The following is an 18,333-nucleotide window of genomic DNA, read 5'->3' as shown; positions in this document are numbered from 1 at the left end:
TTGTAAGGGGGGGCGCTGTTGTTTATTTGCTCTCCGAGGGGGGGCTGACTCTCCCACACTTTGAAAACCCCTGTTTTAGGCAATGTAAAAAAAAGGTAAGGTGGTCGTAACAAAATCCTAAAAAAAAAAAAAAATTGGGGGACCACCCTAGTGTACACAATGCAACACTCACCTTCAGCGTGGTCTGAGCAGACGCACTGTGGTCCTGACTGCACAGCAACAGTAAAGACTCCATCCCCATCACTGTGTCCTGCTCCAACTGTACAACATCTACACAGAGAAAAAGAAAGCGTGAGAGATAATGACAAATCAGGGAGAGGCAGCGGTCTCAAAAGTAGCCGGTCACCGGCGGCAAATCGCCGGCTATGGCTTGTTATGCCGCCGGCTATTGTCAGTCGAGTCACAAAATTTAATATTAAATATTTCTGACAGCAAAAAAAGTTGTGAACGTAAATTACATCCACTATGTCATGTATGTCCGTTGCCGCGTCAACTGTGTTTACATCCTTGACACAAGTGCAGCCATTACTGCCGCCTGTGTTGCCAGATTGTGTTTACATCCTCGACATGAGTGCAGCCATTACTGCCGCTTGTGTTGCCAGATTGCGCGTTTTCCCGCCCAATTTGGGCGGTTTTAAGTGCATTTCGGCGGGTTTTGAACATATTTTGGGCTGTAAAACGTCAGCAGTATCTGGCAACATATTTTTTTACTAAATACAAGAAGTTAATGGATGCCAACGTTTTTGCCAAAATGGTATTTTATTTTCCATTGTTTAGGCAGCTTCAGCATCATACTGTCAGATTCTGTTCAAATTGTTTTTTTTCTTCCATGAAGCCTGAGCCATTTATTTTATTCGTTTATAATTATTGTTTAATTTAGTCTTCAGGAGAGACTGCCTGCACACAGTACTAGTATTAATAGTTTTTTTTTCTTACATGAAAGCTGAGGCATTTATATTATATTTGAAGGTAACTTCATGTTGTGCTGTGAGGTTCTCTGCACTTTAACTTTTGAACCAACAGGTGCATTTGGATAAGTAAAGCCTATTTTTCTGCATTTTTGTAGTCCTGGTAATCTTTTATACTGGTAAAGTTGTTTATAGGACCATTTCTCAGTGTCTGTTTTTTTAATCAATAGGTTTTCAGTAATAACTTAATATTTAGCATATCACTCAATTTTAAACAACCCCCGCGCCTCCCCCATAGTCTCCAAAGATGCCCCCCCGGAAAATTTTGAAAAATAAGGCCTTACAAACCACTTGTCCTGCAATCTGAGCTGTAGTAGATAAAAAATATATCTGTTGTCTTTTTTATATATTTACATGGACATAGGAGTATTGTTTGAATTCAAGATAAACTCACATTCTACATTCAAGGGTATGGTTATAATTCATGATCAACAAAAACGACAAATTAAATTCACATTAAACTTAAGTTTTATTAATTATCAAAATGTTCATATATTAAATAAAATTTTAGGGTGACTGACCTTTTCTCCCTATGTCCTCATTAGTTGCATATGATTTCTTCAAAAAGTCTTTTGAAATATTTAAGTTTTCAAAACTGTCAGCATTCATTCAGATTTTTTTTTTTAAAGATATTTTTTGGGCGGGCACGGTGGTGTAGTGGTTAGCGCTGTCGCCTCACAGCAAGAAGGTCCGGGTTCGAGCCCCGTGGCCGGCGAGGGCCTTTCTGTGCGGAGTTTGCATGTTCTCCCCGTGTCCGCGTGGGTTTCCTCCGGGTGCTCCGGTTTCCCCCACAGTCCAAAGACATGCAGGTTAACTGGTGACTCTAAATTGAGCGTAGGTGTGAATGTGAGTGTGAATGGTTGTCTGTGTCTATGTGTCAGCCCTGTGATGACCTGGCGACTTGTCCAGGGTGTACCCCGCCTTTCGCCCGTAGTCAGCTGGGATAGGCTCCAGCTTGCCTGTGACCCTGTAGAACAGGATAAAGCGGCTAGAGATAATGAGATTTTTTGAGATTTTTTCACCTTTATTGGATAGGACAGCGTAGAGACAGGAAACGAGCGGGAGAGAGAGATGGGGAGGGATCGGGAAATGACCCCGGGTCGGAACCGAACCCGGGTCCCTGGATTCATGGCACGGCGCCCTATCCACCTGAGCCACGACGCCCCCCATTAATTCAGATTTACTAACTATCCATCATATCCATGTTCAATGTATTAAATCAAACGAATGCTAAGTTTATGGGATAATGTCTATGTACACTTTATACCAGGGGTCACCAAACTACGGCCCGCGGGCCAGATCCGGCCCGCCACCCCCTTTTGACCGGCCCCCCAGCCCCTCTGCCCCCCATCACTTGAACCGGCCCTATGAGGCAATCCCCAAAAGTGGTCATGGCCTATTTTTTTAAATTGCTTTTTGGCAAATAATAACATGTCTGCATCTTGTATTTTGTTGATTTTATCAATTAAAATTGATATTTAGTTATAAAATGAACTATTCATATTTTCCAAATTTTCATCATATGCTCGCGATCAAGCAGTGACAGGCAGCGCACACGCAGAGAACTGTCAGTGTTCAGGACAGCAAAATGGCGAGTGGTCAGCGAAAAGCTGACAGAGAGTGCAGAGTTTTTAAAGAACAGTGGACCACCGATTATTTTTTCGTTCAGTGTAAGGACCGTGCAGTTTGTCTTGTATGTAAAGAAAGTGTGTCGGTTTTCAAAGAATATAATCTGCGTCGTTACTACGAAACCCGCCACAAGGAGTATGCTAGTTTGCGAGGGCAAACAAGAGAAGACAGGATTCGGAGGATGAAATGCGGACTGGCTGCACAACAGAATGTATTCCTTCACCAAACCCAGATCAACCAGGCTGCTGTCCGAGCTCGCTATAAGGTAGCTCACCTACTAGCTACCAATGGAAAGCCGTTTACTGATGGGGACTTTGTTAAAGTATGCATGCTTGCTGTGGCCGAGGAGGTGTGTCCGACAAGAAGGATGCGCTTGACGCGATGAGTCTCTCCGCACCTACTATGACCAGGCGAACTGAAGATTTGGGGGACAACATGTATGACCAGCTGAATGAGAAAGCGTCAGAATTCGAGTTTTTTGCTTTGGCCATGGATGAGAGCAATGACGTGCAGGACACAGCACAACTGTTGTGATCTACTGATCTATTGCTCATATTATTATAATTTCACTGTTTTTTTAAATGTATTTATTTTATAGGCCTATTTATTTGACCTTTATTAAGTGCTGCATACAATTATTATTAATATTATTAATAATATCAACAGGCCTACCTACAATTTATAATTTTCCACTCCCCTTTGCCAGTGTCAATCACCTCAACTAGGCAGATGTTTCTTACCTTGACAGCTTTGATATTATTTTTATTAGAAAATAAATAAATGGAATATCTGTGGTATTTCAAATTAAAACAAAGTGTGAAGACTTGATTACTACTTTTGCAAACCACTAGTAAAGATAAACAAATATGTGCCAGGAATCAAGTGTTGATATAGTAGTGTGGATACAGTAGTGGGGATATAGTAGTGTGGATACAGTAGTGGGGATATAGTAGTGGGGATATAGTAATGGGGATATAGTAGTGGGGATACAGTAGTGGGGGATACAGTAGTGGGGATACAGTAGTGGGGATACAGTAGTGGGGATACAGTAGTGTGGATACAGTAGTGGGGATATAGTAATGGGGATATAGTAGTGGGGATACAGTAGTGGGGGATACAGTAGTGGGGATACAGTAGTGGGGATACAGTAGTGGGGATACAGTAGTGGGGATATAGTAGTGTGGATACAGTAGTGGGGATATAGTAATGGGGATATAGTAGTGGGGATACAGTAGTGGGGGATACAGTAGTGGGGATACAGTAGTGGGGATATAGTAGTGGGGATATAGTAGTGTGGATACAGTAGTGGGGATATAGTAGTGTGGATACAGTAGTGGGGATATAGTAGTGTGGATACAGTAGTGGGGATATAGTAGTGTGGATACAGTAGTGGGGATATAGTAATGGGGATATAGTAATGGGGATATAGTAGTGGGGATACAGTAGTGGGGATATAGTAGTGTGGATACAGTAGTGGGGATATAGTAGTGTGGATACAGTAGTGGGGATATAGTAGTGGGGATACAGTAGTGGGGTTATAGTAGTGGGGGATACAGTAGTGGGGTTATAGTAGTGGGGGATACAGTAGTGGGGATACAGTAGTGGGGGATACAGTAGTGGGGATACAGTAGTGGGGGATACAGTAGTGGGGGATACAGTAGTGGGGGATACAGTAGTGGGGATATAGTAGTGGGGTTATAATAGTGGGGGATACAGTAGTGGGGCTATAGTAGTGTGAATACAGTAGTGGGGATATAGTAGTGGGGTTATAGTAGTGGGGATACAGTAGTGGGGATACAGTAGTGGGGTTATAGTAGTGTGGATATAGTAGTGGGGATGGCCGTGCCAGGCTAGTAATCTCTACTACACAATGAGGCCTGCTGGTGGTCATATTTGTCTGGGTCATACAATTCTATGTGATATAGCTGACCCGACCCCGGCTCCCATCACAGTCAGGAATGACAATGTGGCCCCCAGAGAAAAAAGTTTGGTGACCCCTGCTTTATACAATTATTTATAGTTCACAATCACTTCTCATTTTCATTTGATCATTTCGACGACTTCTTCAGCTTTTTGGCCAAAGACAAGAGCTTGTCAGTCCTCTCTCTGTTTTTTATACCAGCATTGATTTCACGTACCTTCGCTTCGTCTCGCTTGTCAATTGTATTCGGCATTTTGAGTAAAAAAGCCGATACGAAAGAGAAACGTATTTTTGAAGCGCAGCGACGACGAACATGTGCAAGTTTCGATAAAATAGAACAGATGCGGGTACTTTTATAAGAACTGTTATGATTGGCTTTTGTTCTCTCCCACACTCTTGTAAGAACTGTTATGATTGGCTATCATGCTCTCGCCAGCGATGTTTTGGCCAATTACATTGTAGATAACACGTATTCTACCGCGAGACTAAAGATGGCGAAAATGTAAACATGTAACATCATCGTAGGAATGAATTACGCTTGAGTATCACGAAGAAACATACCCCAACCCCCCTCAATAAATGAAAAAAAAAATCTCAATGGATTTGGCATAATATAAAAAGGTTGATTTTTACTCAGAAAAAGTGGAAATCCGCCGAAAAGCGGAAAACTCTCATCCCTGCGTAATGAACTAAGTCCACAGACAGAACCTCAAATTTGAGACATAAAACAGACTACAGATATGCAGTGCCTTGTAAAAGTATTCCTCCCCCTTGGTGTTTGTCCTGTTTTGTCGCATTACAAGCTGGAATTAAAATGGATTTTTGGAGGGTTAGCACCATTTGATTTACACAACATGCCTACCACTTTAAAGGTGCAATTTTGTTTTTATTGAGACAAAACAATAAGATGAAAAAACAGAAATCTGGAGTGTGCATAGGTATTCACCCCCCCCCCCAAGCTGCAAGTCTCTTGAGGTACAGTGGTGCTTGAAAGTTTGTGAACCCTTTAGAATTTTCCATATTTCTGCATAAATATGACCTAAAACAACATCAGATTTTCACACAAGTCCTAAAAGTAGATAAAGAGAACCCAGTTAAACAAATAAGACAAAAATATTGTACTTGGTCATTTATTTATTGAGGAAAATGATCCAATATTACATATCTGTGAGTGGCAAAAGTATGTGAACCTCTAGGATTAGCAGTTAATTTGAAGGTGAAATTAGAGTCAGGTGTTTCCAATCAATGGGATGATGATCAGGTGTGAGTGGGCACCCTGTTTTATTTAAAGAACAGGGATCTATCAAAGTCTGATCTTCACAACACATGTTTGTGGAAGTGTATCATGGCATGAACAAAGGAGATTTCTGAGGACCTCAGAAAAAGCGTTGTTGATGCTCATCAGACTGGAAAAGGTTACAAAACCATCTCTAAAGAGTTTGGACTCCACCAATCCACAGTCAGACAGATTGTGTACAAATGGAGGAAATTCAAGACCATTGTTACCCTCCCCAGGAGTGGTCGACCGACAAAGATCACTCCAAGAACAAGGCGTGTAATAGTCGGCGAGGTCACAAAGGACCCCGGGGTAACTTCTAAGCAACTGAAGGCCTCTCTCACATTGGCTAATGTTAATGTTCATGAGTCCACCATCAGGAGAACACTGAACAACAATGGTGTGCATGGCAGGGTTGCAAGGAGAAATCCACTGCTCTCCAAATTGCTGCTCGTCTGCAGTTTGCTAAAGATCACGTGGTCAAGCCAGAAGGCTATTGGAAAAATGTTTTGTGGACGGATGAGACCAAAATAGAACTTTGTGGTTTAAATGAGAAGCGTTACATTTGGAGAAAGGAAAAGCACTGCATTCCAGCATAAGAACCTTATCCCATCTGTGAAACATGGTGGTGGTAGTATCATGGTTTGGGCCTGTTTTGCTGCATCTGGGCCAGGACGGCTTGCCATCATTGATGGAACAATGAATTCTGAATTATACCAGCGAATTCTAAAGGAAAATGTCAGGACACCTGTCCATGAACTGAATCTCAAGAGAAGGTGGGTCATGCAGCAAGACAACGACCCTAAGCACACAAGTCGTTCTACCAAAGAATGGTTAAAGAAGAATAAAGTGAATGTTTTGGAACGGCCAAGTCAAAGTCCTGACCTTAATCCAATGGAAATGTTGTGGAAGGACCTGAAGCGAGCAGTTCATGTGAGGAAACCCACCAACATCCCAGAGTTGAAGCTGTTCTGTACGGAGGAACGGGCTAAAATTCCTCCAAGCCGGTGTGCAGGACTGATCAACAGTTACCGCAAACGTTTAGTTGCAGTTATTGCTGCACAAGTAGTCAGGGAGCATATGTAACCTACTTTGCAAAATTTGACAAGTCTGGTTTCTCAGTATTAACCCCTTTATTTACATCCCAAACAAATTATTTTTACTTGTTGTAATGTCAGCAATCACCATTTTCACCAAAAAAAGGAAATGCTAAATATCACATGTAAAAATGTAAAAAAAAAAAAAAAAAAAACACCACCACATATCCGTATCACTTAAGTCCCTTATAACATCTGGGTTTTGTTTTGTTTTTTTAAATGACCAGTTTACGAACTTTATGCGAATAAAAATCATATATTTACATGATATTATCAAGTTTAAAATGAGACATTTAAGGACATAGAGAACATAAAAAAGCCAGAAATATTTTACACTATTGCTCCAGAACTTGAGAATATTTATAGCTTATCTACATTCCAGAACTCAGCTCACAATCTCTCATTCTCATCTCATTATCTGTAGCCGCTTTATCCTTCTACAGGGCCGCAGGCAAGCTGGAGCCTATCCCAGCTGACTACAGGCGAAAGGCGGGGTACACCCTGGACAAGTCGCCAGGTCATCACAGGGCTGACACATAGACACAGACAACCATTCACACTCACATTCACACCTACGCTCAATTTAGGCTACATCCACACGACAACGGCAACGAGATTTTATTAAAAAAAAATATCGTGTCCACATAGGCAACGCAACGCTTGCTGAAAACGATGCAATACACATGCCACACCTCTAGGGGCACTGTAAGCCGGTCCCATCGGAGACACCAGAACAATAGAAGTAGGATGCATGCGCATAAACCCCTTCTTCTACCCGGCGTGAAGCACTCACAGGAACAAACACACAACAACAAGAAGATGGCTGCGACTACGTGAGGAAATCGTGCCTTCTGTGTGTACAAATTAGTTTTATTAGTGTGCATAGTTTTATATAACTTAATTTTCTTATTGTGTGTGAACATTTTGAAAAGCATTTTTATATAATTTATCACTTTTTATATTGTGTGTGAACATTTTGAAAAGCAGTCTTATCCAATAAAAAAAAGAAATTCAAGTCAAGAAATGGTTCAGTTACTTGTTTATTTAAAAGAAAAGCTGTATACAAAAGTGAATGCAATGCAGTGGTTCATACAAAACAGCGAGAGTGCTGCTTGTTCTAGTCATGTGGTTGTGACGTCATTGTAAACAAATCCGTTCTATTCATCCAGACGACTTCGCAACGGTGCCGTTGCCAGATTTTTCCACTCTGGAACCCGTTCTCAAAAAATATTGTTGTGGGGCACCCAAAACGCCAGTGCTGTGTGGACGCCAGGCCGAAACGATAAACAATTTTATCAGATTCACCTGAATCCGTTGCCGTGTGGACAGTCACCAGTTAACCTAACCTGCATGTCTTTGGACTGTAGGGGAAACCGGAGCACCCGGAGGAAACCCACGCGGACACGGGGAGAACATGCAAACTCCGCACAGAAAGGCCCTCGCCGTCCACGGGGCTCGAACCCGGACCTTCTTGCTGTGAGGCGACAGCGCTAACCACTACACCACCGTGCCGCCCTCACAATCTCTCATTTCAGAAATTTCTGTGATACATTTATTACTAAGCTGCTAGCAGTTTCTGTTTTTTTATGTCCAAACTACATCAAGAAGTAACACTTTGCCGAAGGATTCAAACACAAAACACGAAAATAAAAGCAGTTATTAGTCACACATCTGACCAGAACAGCCACTGGACTATTTTCAAAAGTCAACAATGTCACTTTCACAACTAGACAACGTCAGTTTCCTCTGTATCTGCTGGACTGTCTGTTGTTCTGTTTTGGCCTGCATCACCACGTCCATTTTCGCTACCTTCAAATGTGTCCACATGTTTATGATGCAATAACCTCTTCATTTGATATTCCATATTCATGAACAAGTAAAAAACAAATGATACGCCTGATTCGAAATATTATATCGGACATGTGCATGTTTCAAATTTGGTCTTATAAAATCTTTTTTTTTTTCAAATAAGGAATCACTTATCCTAGCTTTTTATTGGCGTGTTAGTATGTGGACACATTGTTATTAAGCATTAGCATATTAGCACAAAGCATATTTACAGGATCGGTGCAAGGATGAGGAATCTGTTGTGGCTCTGGATGGAGAGTGCATGGACAGATAAGCATCAGACATTTCAGTAACTCTATGGACCCTTTTCACGTGACATCACGACAAACGCGGCCGCCGTTTTGGACATGAACTACCAGTAGTCTATCACAGCCAACAACGAGGAACAACGGCGAAGCATCGAAAGGAATATAGCCATCAAAGAAAGTTTTTACTTTCAGCAAGACTTCCATCATGCCATTATATTGTTGTGCGCCTGGATGTAGTAACCATCAACACACAAGGCAAGATTTATCGTTTTATCGGATCCCGACAGATGCTGACCGACGGAGAAGATGGATGGTCTCTAAAATATTGGCAAAATGATGTTTACTGACATAGCAATCGTGTGTAACGGGAAGCATTTGCATATCCGAAGTGTTGTGTTTACATCAAAGATAAAATAAACCGATATGACAACGACTGCTGCTGCCAGGTTGGGGACACAAACTAGTAGAAAGGAAGTGTGCCAACAGTGCCAACACACTTCCTTTGTGGTCGATTCTGCTTTAAGGTAAGATGCATTTAATTATTCGTCTGCTGTGGGTTTGGAATCGGTAGCCTGACCGATTCGTTCATGTTTGTGGTGCCGTTTGTTTGTTGACGCGTGTTGAAATGGAAGATTGGTTGTTGACATGATTTCCAGTGATGCTTTGGTGCTGCTGTGGATCAGATGTGTTGAGTAGCCTGACTGTTTTTTTCTTCTTGCGTGTGGTATCATTGTTGACGCGAGGTTGTTTTTTGAACATGCCAATGCGGACACGATTTCCCCTGATGAGTTATGACTTCAGACGCGATGCGTGTGTGGACTCCGCGTGATATGTGTGTAAGATAGGCTTCTCATGTGTTTGGAGATCCGCGCTCTGAGACAAGCGCAAGCCCCCCCCCAGGGAAAAAAAGGGACCCCCTGAAAATATCGGCATAGTTCGAACACTGGGTTGGAGAAAGTAATGGCAAATAGTGAGTGCACAAACCATAGAAAGTAAACTGTACACAGCGCCAGGGCAGTGTGATGGTATGTCTACTTTTAGATTGTGTTAGCTTCAGGGCTTTGAACCGGTTCAAGGAACGAAAACGAAAACCGGGAACTTTTTCTGTTTCACATGGAACAGAAACGAAACCAGAAACTTTATTATTTTTTATGTTCCGGAACAGAAACGCTTATTAAAAATAATGGTAACCGGTTAATACCGGTTTTTATTTCGTTCCTCAAAGTTTCCGTAGCCTACAAATAAAAAAGCCATTCTTCTCCTGCGCAAGTTTCTATGACCCGCTGGGGTTCACTTCCTGTGTGACGTTCGCTAACTGAATGGAGAGAGCGGGAAGGTGGACTGCTATCACGTCTCCATTACTGAGTGTCTGAGCAAAGAAGAGCCTGAACGATGCAGCCTCCCTATTGGCTGTTTGTAAAAATGTATCAGTTGTTGCCCTTCCCACGGGAATCATCGCGGGCTCGAGAGACGAGACCTGACGAGTTAGTTCGTTGGTAGCAGAACAAAATGTCTGGACACAAATTGGGTTTTCAGAAAAGGAAAGAAAATAAACGGAGGGTTGAAAATACAAAAAAGGAGGCAGAAAATGCAAAATGAGTTTTAAGGTCGGACAAATGGTTACTTTTTAAGGCAGCCCGCCGTGGCTGCAGGCTTTCAGTTGGGTCATTGAATGGTTACTTTTCTGAGGCAGCCCGCCGTGGCTGCCTGCAGGCTTATTTATTATAGCCCATTTAGTTAAAATAGTTGATATAAAATGTTTATAGTTATAGTTATGTGATGGTTGTCCTGATTTAGACTGGTGTTTTTTGTTTTGTTTTTTTGGGGGGGTGCGCGATGTTGCACCCGGGTCCAGATTAGGGCAGAACCGGCCCTGGCTACATTTCAGGTGTAGTTTGTTTTATGTATGTACGGTATGTACTTGCATAGATGTGTACTTGGTCTTCCAATATGGTGCCTAACAAAATCTCACGGCGCGGTGACGTCATGCGGTAGCCCTCTATAGGGCCTGACTAGCCTTTGGTAACACACTAAACGAATTATCTTTCATTTTTGGCACTTTTTCTGTTTGTGTAGATGGGAAGACATACTGAGAATCCAAATCGCCAACATTTGAAATAATAATTGTTTTGAATTATTTCTTGTCTTATTTAATGAAGGCTGTAATAGAATTAGCCTACATTTGGCTTAAGCCGGATGAGACAGAGACATAACTTTATAGCCATTTGTTAAACCGCTGACAGGGAACGTAATTAACCGTTCCGGGAACGAAATTTTTTTGTTCTAACCGGTTCGGGAACGTCTATTTAATGGTGGAACCCAAAACCGGAAACGTTAAAATTCCGTTTCTGTTCGGAACGAACCAATAGGAAAAAAATTCTGGTTCAAAGCCCTGGTTAGCTTATCAATGAACACACTCATCACTCGACGAGTTTCACGTCTTTACGACGGATACTTAAATGAGTGTTAGGTATCATTGTTGCAGTCTAAGCAGTCATTGTAGCAGCTAGATGAGCGAGAACCGAAAGGGTCTGTGCCATAAACCGTTATTTCTTCATGTCCAAAATGGCGGTCGCGCTTACGAAGGTCACGTGAGTGAAAAGGGTCTATAACTACTAGGTTGACTAGTTATCTATAATTTGTAAGAAAGAGTCATATTCTTAATTATAGCAGACATCCGAGACAAGCATGCAAACGTACAGACAGGCAAAGACAGACACACATACAGTAGAAGCGACTAACTTGCTGAAATATTTTTGCAACAAATCTCAGGGAGTTATGAGACCCCAACACCTTATTAAACACTTTTTTTTTCATCAATCTTGAAACAAACATACTTTTAGATAAAGAATCTATCGAGTAACAAACTCCGAAAAGCAAAAAGTTGTGTCGGTTGAATAGACTGAGCAGCACACCACACCACCTCTGAGGTTCGAACTGATCCCGCTCAGTAGTTTAGTTCCTTTTAGGGTTAAATGAGTATCTAATGTATGAACCATACTTTTGACCTGAGTAAAAAAGGTTGTGTGCAACATCTATTATGGATATAATAATTGCATATTAATGATGTAATACTTTTATACTGTACCAAATTTCCTAGATGTGGTTTCAGGGCTCTTTTTTATGCGCAAAGTTCCCCTGCAGAATTAACTATGAAACAGTAGCCGACAAACATTACAACAAGTCCAGATTTATGGATTTATATCTGATCTTGTATATTATTACCAAAAACAAGACTTGGCAAATTTTGCAAAGTAGCCTCCAAATATAAACAAATACCGTCTGACTAAAGTGGGTCACACCAGATACTGAAAGCAAAGGGTCACATACTTTTGCCACTCACAGATATGTAATATTGGATCATTTTCCTCAATAAATAAATGACCAAGTATCATATTTTTGTCTCATTTGTTTAACTGGGTTCTCTTGATCTACTTTTAGGACTTGTGTGAAAATCTGATGATGTTTTAGGTCGTATTTATGCAGAAATATAGAAAATTCTAAAGGGTTCACAAACTTTCAAGCACCACTGTATGTCGTTCTTAGCTTAGCACATCTAGCCACTGGGATTTCTGCCCATTCCTCAAGGCAAAACTGCTTCAAGTTATGCCACAGATTCTCAATCAGATTGAGGTCTGGGCTTTGATTAGGCCATTCCAAGACATTTAAAGGCGTCACGCAGTGGCGATAAAAGTCGCATTATTCTGCACCAGAATGCTTTCGAGATTCGAAATAAATTGACCGTCGATTTTTCAAAAGCTTCCCGCGGTTGTAATCGGTCCTTATTTGGTCATGCCCATCACTTGAAATTTTCCGCGTTCGCAGCGCCCCCTCTCGGTCAACGGAACAGCTGCGTGACGTCATACCAGTAACCACTCGGTGCAGTTGCAGTGGTGGACACACAAGAAAATAGGAGCGATGCTGAGAAAATTAGCTTTGATTTTACCGATACAGAAGAAGAAAATGGCCCACAAGTAGAGATTTTGACAGCTGAATGTCCTGGTGGTATCCAGCCTTACAGATTTGAACCTGAGCGCTCATCTTCAGAAGAAAATGAGGACAGTTCTGACGACGACAGAAACGAAGACGAGAATGAAGAAGACCGGCGACTTGAAGACTTGTTTTGGTTGGTTTCTCTGACTAAATCACTACTTGTGTGTATTTTTAAAGACCATTTTCACTTGAATTAGAATGCTGTGTGATTAATCTATGATTATGTGTAATACTGATAGCTGTAGGGGTGAAAGTATAGCTAGAAAGATTGAATTCTAGCAACTTGACAGCTTGCGATCTCGTGAAATGCAGTGGGCCTTCTGATACAGTAGACCCCTTGATATTCCAGTTTTCATCATTTTCCTTTTATTGCGGTTGATTTTAACTTGATATTCAGTATGTTATAGGCTGGGAGTATTGAGCTTTGTATTGTATTGTTTAGTAAACGTACAATCGTCAGTAATAAGTGATAATTATTAGTTAAAGGCAGCTCTGTGGCATAAATCTTTCAATTAATCTTCTGTCATCCATTTGCTAAAATTATGTGCCACATATGTTATCAAGACAACACTTCATGTGACAAAGAAAGATATGACAAATACATAAATGTATGAAAATCATTTTGTACAATTAATGATTGATACATAGAAACACTTAAAACGTGTTTTTAAAAAAAATTTTTTTTCTATCAATACCTAGCCATGACCTTGAAATCAGATCCATTGATAACAACAGTCACAAATAGTGTTCAGTGTTCGTTGTTACAGCCAAACACAATACACCGATTAGGCATTTTGTATCACAGAATATTAATACATCATTTCATAGTGTTTTGAGTGTTCAAAACTATCCACAAACTGAATAAATCCACAAAATCCGCAATGTAAACAACTCTGGTAAACGCACGCTATAGAGAAAACATGGCGACAGGCCAGCATCACCCAAGGGAGGTTACTGGTATGACGTCACACATAAGTTGACCTAGTTAACGGCTGGCTGCCTAAATTTGGCTCTGCGCGTCAACTTTAAATGCTTGTAGCGGGCGCATCGTGACACTGAGATCGCGGGAAACCGAGGGGCTTGAATAACCCACCAAACCCGACATTTTGACACATGATATAGCCTGATTGCTGAAATTACCGCACGACGCCTTTAAATGTTTCCCTTTAAACCACTCCAGTGTAGCTTTAACAGCATGTTTAGGGTCATTGTCCTGCTGGAACGTGAACCTTCATCCCAGTCTCAAACCTTTGGCCGACTCGAACAGGTTTTCCTCCAGAATTGCTCTGTATTTAGTGCCATCCATCTTTCCTTCAGTCCTGACCAGCTTTTCTGTCCCTGCAGATGAAAAATATCCCCACAGCATGATGCTGCCACCACCATGCTTCACTGTAGGAATGGTGTTCTCAGGGTGTTGGGTTTGCGCCACACATGGTGTTTCCCATGATGGCCAAAAAGATCAAATTTTACTCTCGTTTGACCAGAGAATCTTCTTCCATGTGTTTAGGGAGTCTGTCACATGCTGTTGGGCAAACTCCAAACGTGCTTTCTTGAAGTAATGTCTTTTTTCTGGCCACTCTTCCATAAAGCCCCACTCTGTGGAGTGTACGGCTTAAAGTGGTCCTATGGACAGATACTCCCATCTCCGCTGTGGATCTTTGCAGCTCCTTCAGTGTTCTCTTTGGTGTCTTTGTTGCATCTCTGATTAATGCCCTCCTTGCCCGGTCTGAGAGTTTTGGTGGGCGGGGTCTTCTGTTGTCAGGTTTGTAGTGGTGCCATATTCTTTCCATTTTGCTATAATGGATTTAATGGTGCTCTGTGGGATATTCAGAGTTTGGGATATTTTTTATAACCCAACCCTGATCTATACTTCTCCACAACTTTGTCTCTGACCTGTTTGGAGGCTCCTTGGTTTTCATGTTGCTTGCTTAGTAGTGTTGCAGAGTCAGGGTCCTTCCAGAACAGGTTGATTTATACAGACATCATGTGACACTTTGATTGCACACAGGTGGATCTTAATCAACTAATTATGTGACTTATGAAGTGAATTGGTTGGAGCAGCTCTTATTTAGGGGTTTCATACGAAAGGGGGTGAATACTTATGCACACTCCAGATTTCTGTTTATTCATCTTAATTATTGTTTGTGTCACAGTAAGACAATAATGTGCACCTTTATAGTGGTAGGCATGTTGTGTAAATCAAATGGTGCTAACCCTACAAAAATCCATTTTAATTCCAGCGACAAAACAGGACAAACACCAAGGGGGATGAATACTTTTGCAAGATACTATTTGCTAAAAAAATAAGTTAAATGTCAAATGCAATTTGCATCATAATTCTGCAAAAAATGTCTGGAAATAAGAGTCTATACTACATATTTGAATAGTACCAGGATATCTGTAAGGCTGGGCAGACACTGTGCGATTTTTTCAATCGCGGTATTCAGCTGCTGCTCACACTGTACAAGTGAATCGCAGGGGTAAACAGCACGCAGCTTACGATTCCTGTTCTCACACTATACGATCCGATGCTCGGATGCGATCTGACTGCTCATACTGTACTTCCATACTTCCAGATTCTTGCATCCGGAACTGCAACGTGAAGAAGAGGAGGAGACCGGAAGTGCTGCTCAGTGTTTGTTTTCTCTTCCGTATCTGCGTTCTAGTGTTGTGACGTTCGCGAACGAACCGATTCTTTTGAACGGCTCCTAGGCATGAACGATGAGAACCGAGTCTCGAGCTGGGGGAGCCGTTCTTTCTTGATAACTATGTTCTTGAATGGGTTCTTTTTTTTTTTACAGAAAAGCCGTTCTGCATGGACATTCATTGAAGCCCTCATTGTTTTTTAATGGTTATTTATGAGCGTTTAGGGGTTACAATAATGTAAGTCTAGGTTGCTTTTAGGGCTGTAACGATACACCCAACTCACGATTCGATTTGTATCGCGATTTTTGACCCACGATTCGATACGCCCACGATTTTTTTTAAATGTTTTTTTTAAAGTAGTAAATTTGACTTATTAACATTTACTTACTTACATTAACTATTTAATAACAAATAATTCAGACCACTGCAGAGAATGAGTAATATGTATGCAAAAATGAACAAATGTATATCCAAAGATTGTTTTATTTCTCAAAATAATACTGTTGAGCCGGAAGCTCTGTTTTTTTCGGTTCTGAAAAAGTCATTTTTCCAAATCGTGTAAATCCGTTAAGATTTTTTTTGGGGGGGGTGGCTCTCTCACTGTCTCACTCTCATAGGGCCAATGATTTTCTGTGATCGCGGAAAACAGATGGAAATTACGGAATTTTTATGGTGAAATATTGCTCGCGTGTCAAAACGTAGCTACCGCAGAAGGCTTCCGCCCAAGCAGACATGCCTTCAGTGTTGCCAGATAGTGCTAACGTTTTCCACCCCAAAATATGTTCAAAACCAGCCAAAAAGCACCTAAACCTGCCCAATCTGGCAACACTGCATGCCTTTCCGGTCAAGTGATTGTGATTGGCTTGTGGCACACCTAGCCAGCCAATGAGCTGCTTGTTTACAGATTCGCTCCCCGCGTCGCATCCAGAATGGCGACCGCTTAAAAGAAATGAATGCTCTGCCAGTGGCGAGTGTGGACGTTGCGTGACTCGCAGAAGATTGTCGCAGGTCGGCGAAAAAACGACTTACTAATAGATATAAAAAAAAAAAAGTAATTTAAGTAAGTTTAAAATGTAATTTAAATAAAAAGTAAAGTATTCATAAATTGAAGTTTGGAAGCGCCTCTGTTTTTGGGCTGAGGAGAAGTTTGAAAGGGTGTACCGCGATTCTGCCTTCTTGTATCGCGATACGGATCGCGGCTCTGCGTATCGCGATTTCGATACGCATATCGTTACAGCCCTAGTTGCTTTATATAAAAGGTATGTCCAGAAATATTGATGTCACTGTCTAAGCAGAGGGATCTGGCTTCTTTAGACGCTGTCTTCTTAAAACTGAATAAATATTGAAAAAGAGCCAAATGAGCCAGTCTTTTGAACGGCTCTTTTCAAAGAACGGATCACAAAGATGCGGATCCCATCAAAGAGCCATAAATCCCATCTCTACTGTGTTCGCGCATGTGTAGTGTGACAGGTTGAGGTAAATCGGCTCGTGACGCTGCTTCAACAGTGCGATAGCCTCACGATGGGCGACCAGGATTTCAAACATGTTTGATTTTCATCCGATCGATCGGGAGGAGGTCGTGAGGTGTTAATCGCTTGTCGTTACCCCATGTATACTACACGATCCGAGACGCAAGATTGAGCCAAAAATCAGCCCGATCTCCAAAATAGTCGCACGAGTGAAAATCGTCTCAAAATCGGGCCAAAAATGGCACAGTGTATGCCCGGCTTAAGACAGACTCATCTTGAATTGTACAACTGCACGCTACAACCCAAAAAAGCTTCAACATTTCATGCGTAGTTGGTGTCTGTTGCATAGCTGTGTTCTTGTTCCATACATCATGTGCCATTTTTAAAAAAACTGTAAACCGCCAAGGCTTACGCTCTGTCGATGTGTACATTAAATCGACACAGTACATGTAACTGAGTTCTGCAAAAACTAGATAAACTGTGTGATTTGAGACGCAGCTACAGTGATAAACATGGGGTTCGTGTGTTAGGACGTACCTTTCTCAGGACAGGAGATGGCAATGTTCGCTAGTACAGTTATGCCGTGAGCTGCCACAGCCAGGTTGCTATGGTAACAACACCCCTGAGCCAGCTTGACGATGTCGGTCAGGTGAGGAGGTGCTGGGGATTCACCTGAAAGTAAAGAATACGATTGTGGTTAATTTTGAAGACAGGTGCTTCCAGTGTAAGAAGTTAGAAAGAACGAAGAAATTAAGTATCAGCTACAGTGGTGCTTGAAAGTTTGTGAACTCTTTATAATTTTCTCTATTTCTGCATAAATGTGACCTAAAACATCATCAGATTTTCACACAAGTCCTAAAAGTAGATAAAGAGAACCCAGTTAAACAAATGAGACAAAAATATTATACTTGGTCATTTATTTATTGAGGAAAATGATCCAATATTACGTATCTGTGAGTGGCAAAAGTATGTGAACCTTTGCTTGTGACCCCCTTGTGCAGCAATAACTGCAACTAAACATTTGCGGTAACTGTTGATCAGTCCTGCACACCGGCTTGGAGGAATTTTAGCCCGTTCCTCCGTACAGAACAGCTTCAACTCTGGGATGTTGGTGGGTTTCCTGACATGAACTGCTCGCTTCAGGTCCTTCCACAACATTTCCATTGGATTAAGGTCAGGACTTTGACTTGGCCATTCCAAAACATTAACTTTATTCTTCTTTAACCATTCTTTGGTAG

At 41.5% G+C, this 18,333-nt stretch overlaps 1 protein-coding gene across 1 annotated transcript in view; it reads right to left on the bottom strand.

Annotated features, from left to right (window-relative positions):
* Window positions 1-18,333, bottom strand: part of ints7 (integrator complex subunit 7) — a 123,834-nt gene that overhangs the window by 67,922 nt on the left and 37,579 nt on the right. Inside the window, exons 9-10 of the mRNA XM_060917893.1 lie at window positions 17,633-17,767; window positions 173-270 (exon numbers count right to left, since the gene is read on the bottom strand). Coding sequence (XP_060773876.1) covers window positions 173-270; window positions 17,633-17,767 — 233 coding nt within the window. The remainder of the gene's footprint in view (window positions 1-172; window positions 271-17,632; window positions 17,768-18,333) is intronic.

Source organism: Neoarius graeffei, chromosome 3 (assembly GCF_027579695.1).
Source record: "Neoarius graeffei isolate fNeoGra1 chromosome 3, fNeoGra1.pri, whole genome shotgun sequence".
Lineage (NCBI taxonomy): Eukaryota > Metazoa > Chordata > Actinopteri > Siluriformes > Ariidae > Neoarius > Neoarius graeffei.
Note: the sequence above shows the minus strand (reverse complement) of the source record. Positions and strands in the feature narration are given on the sequence as shown.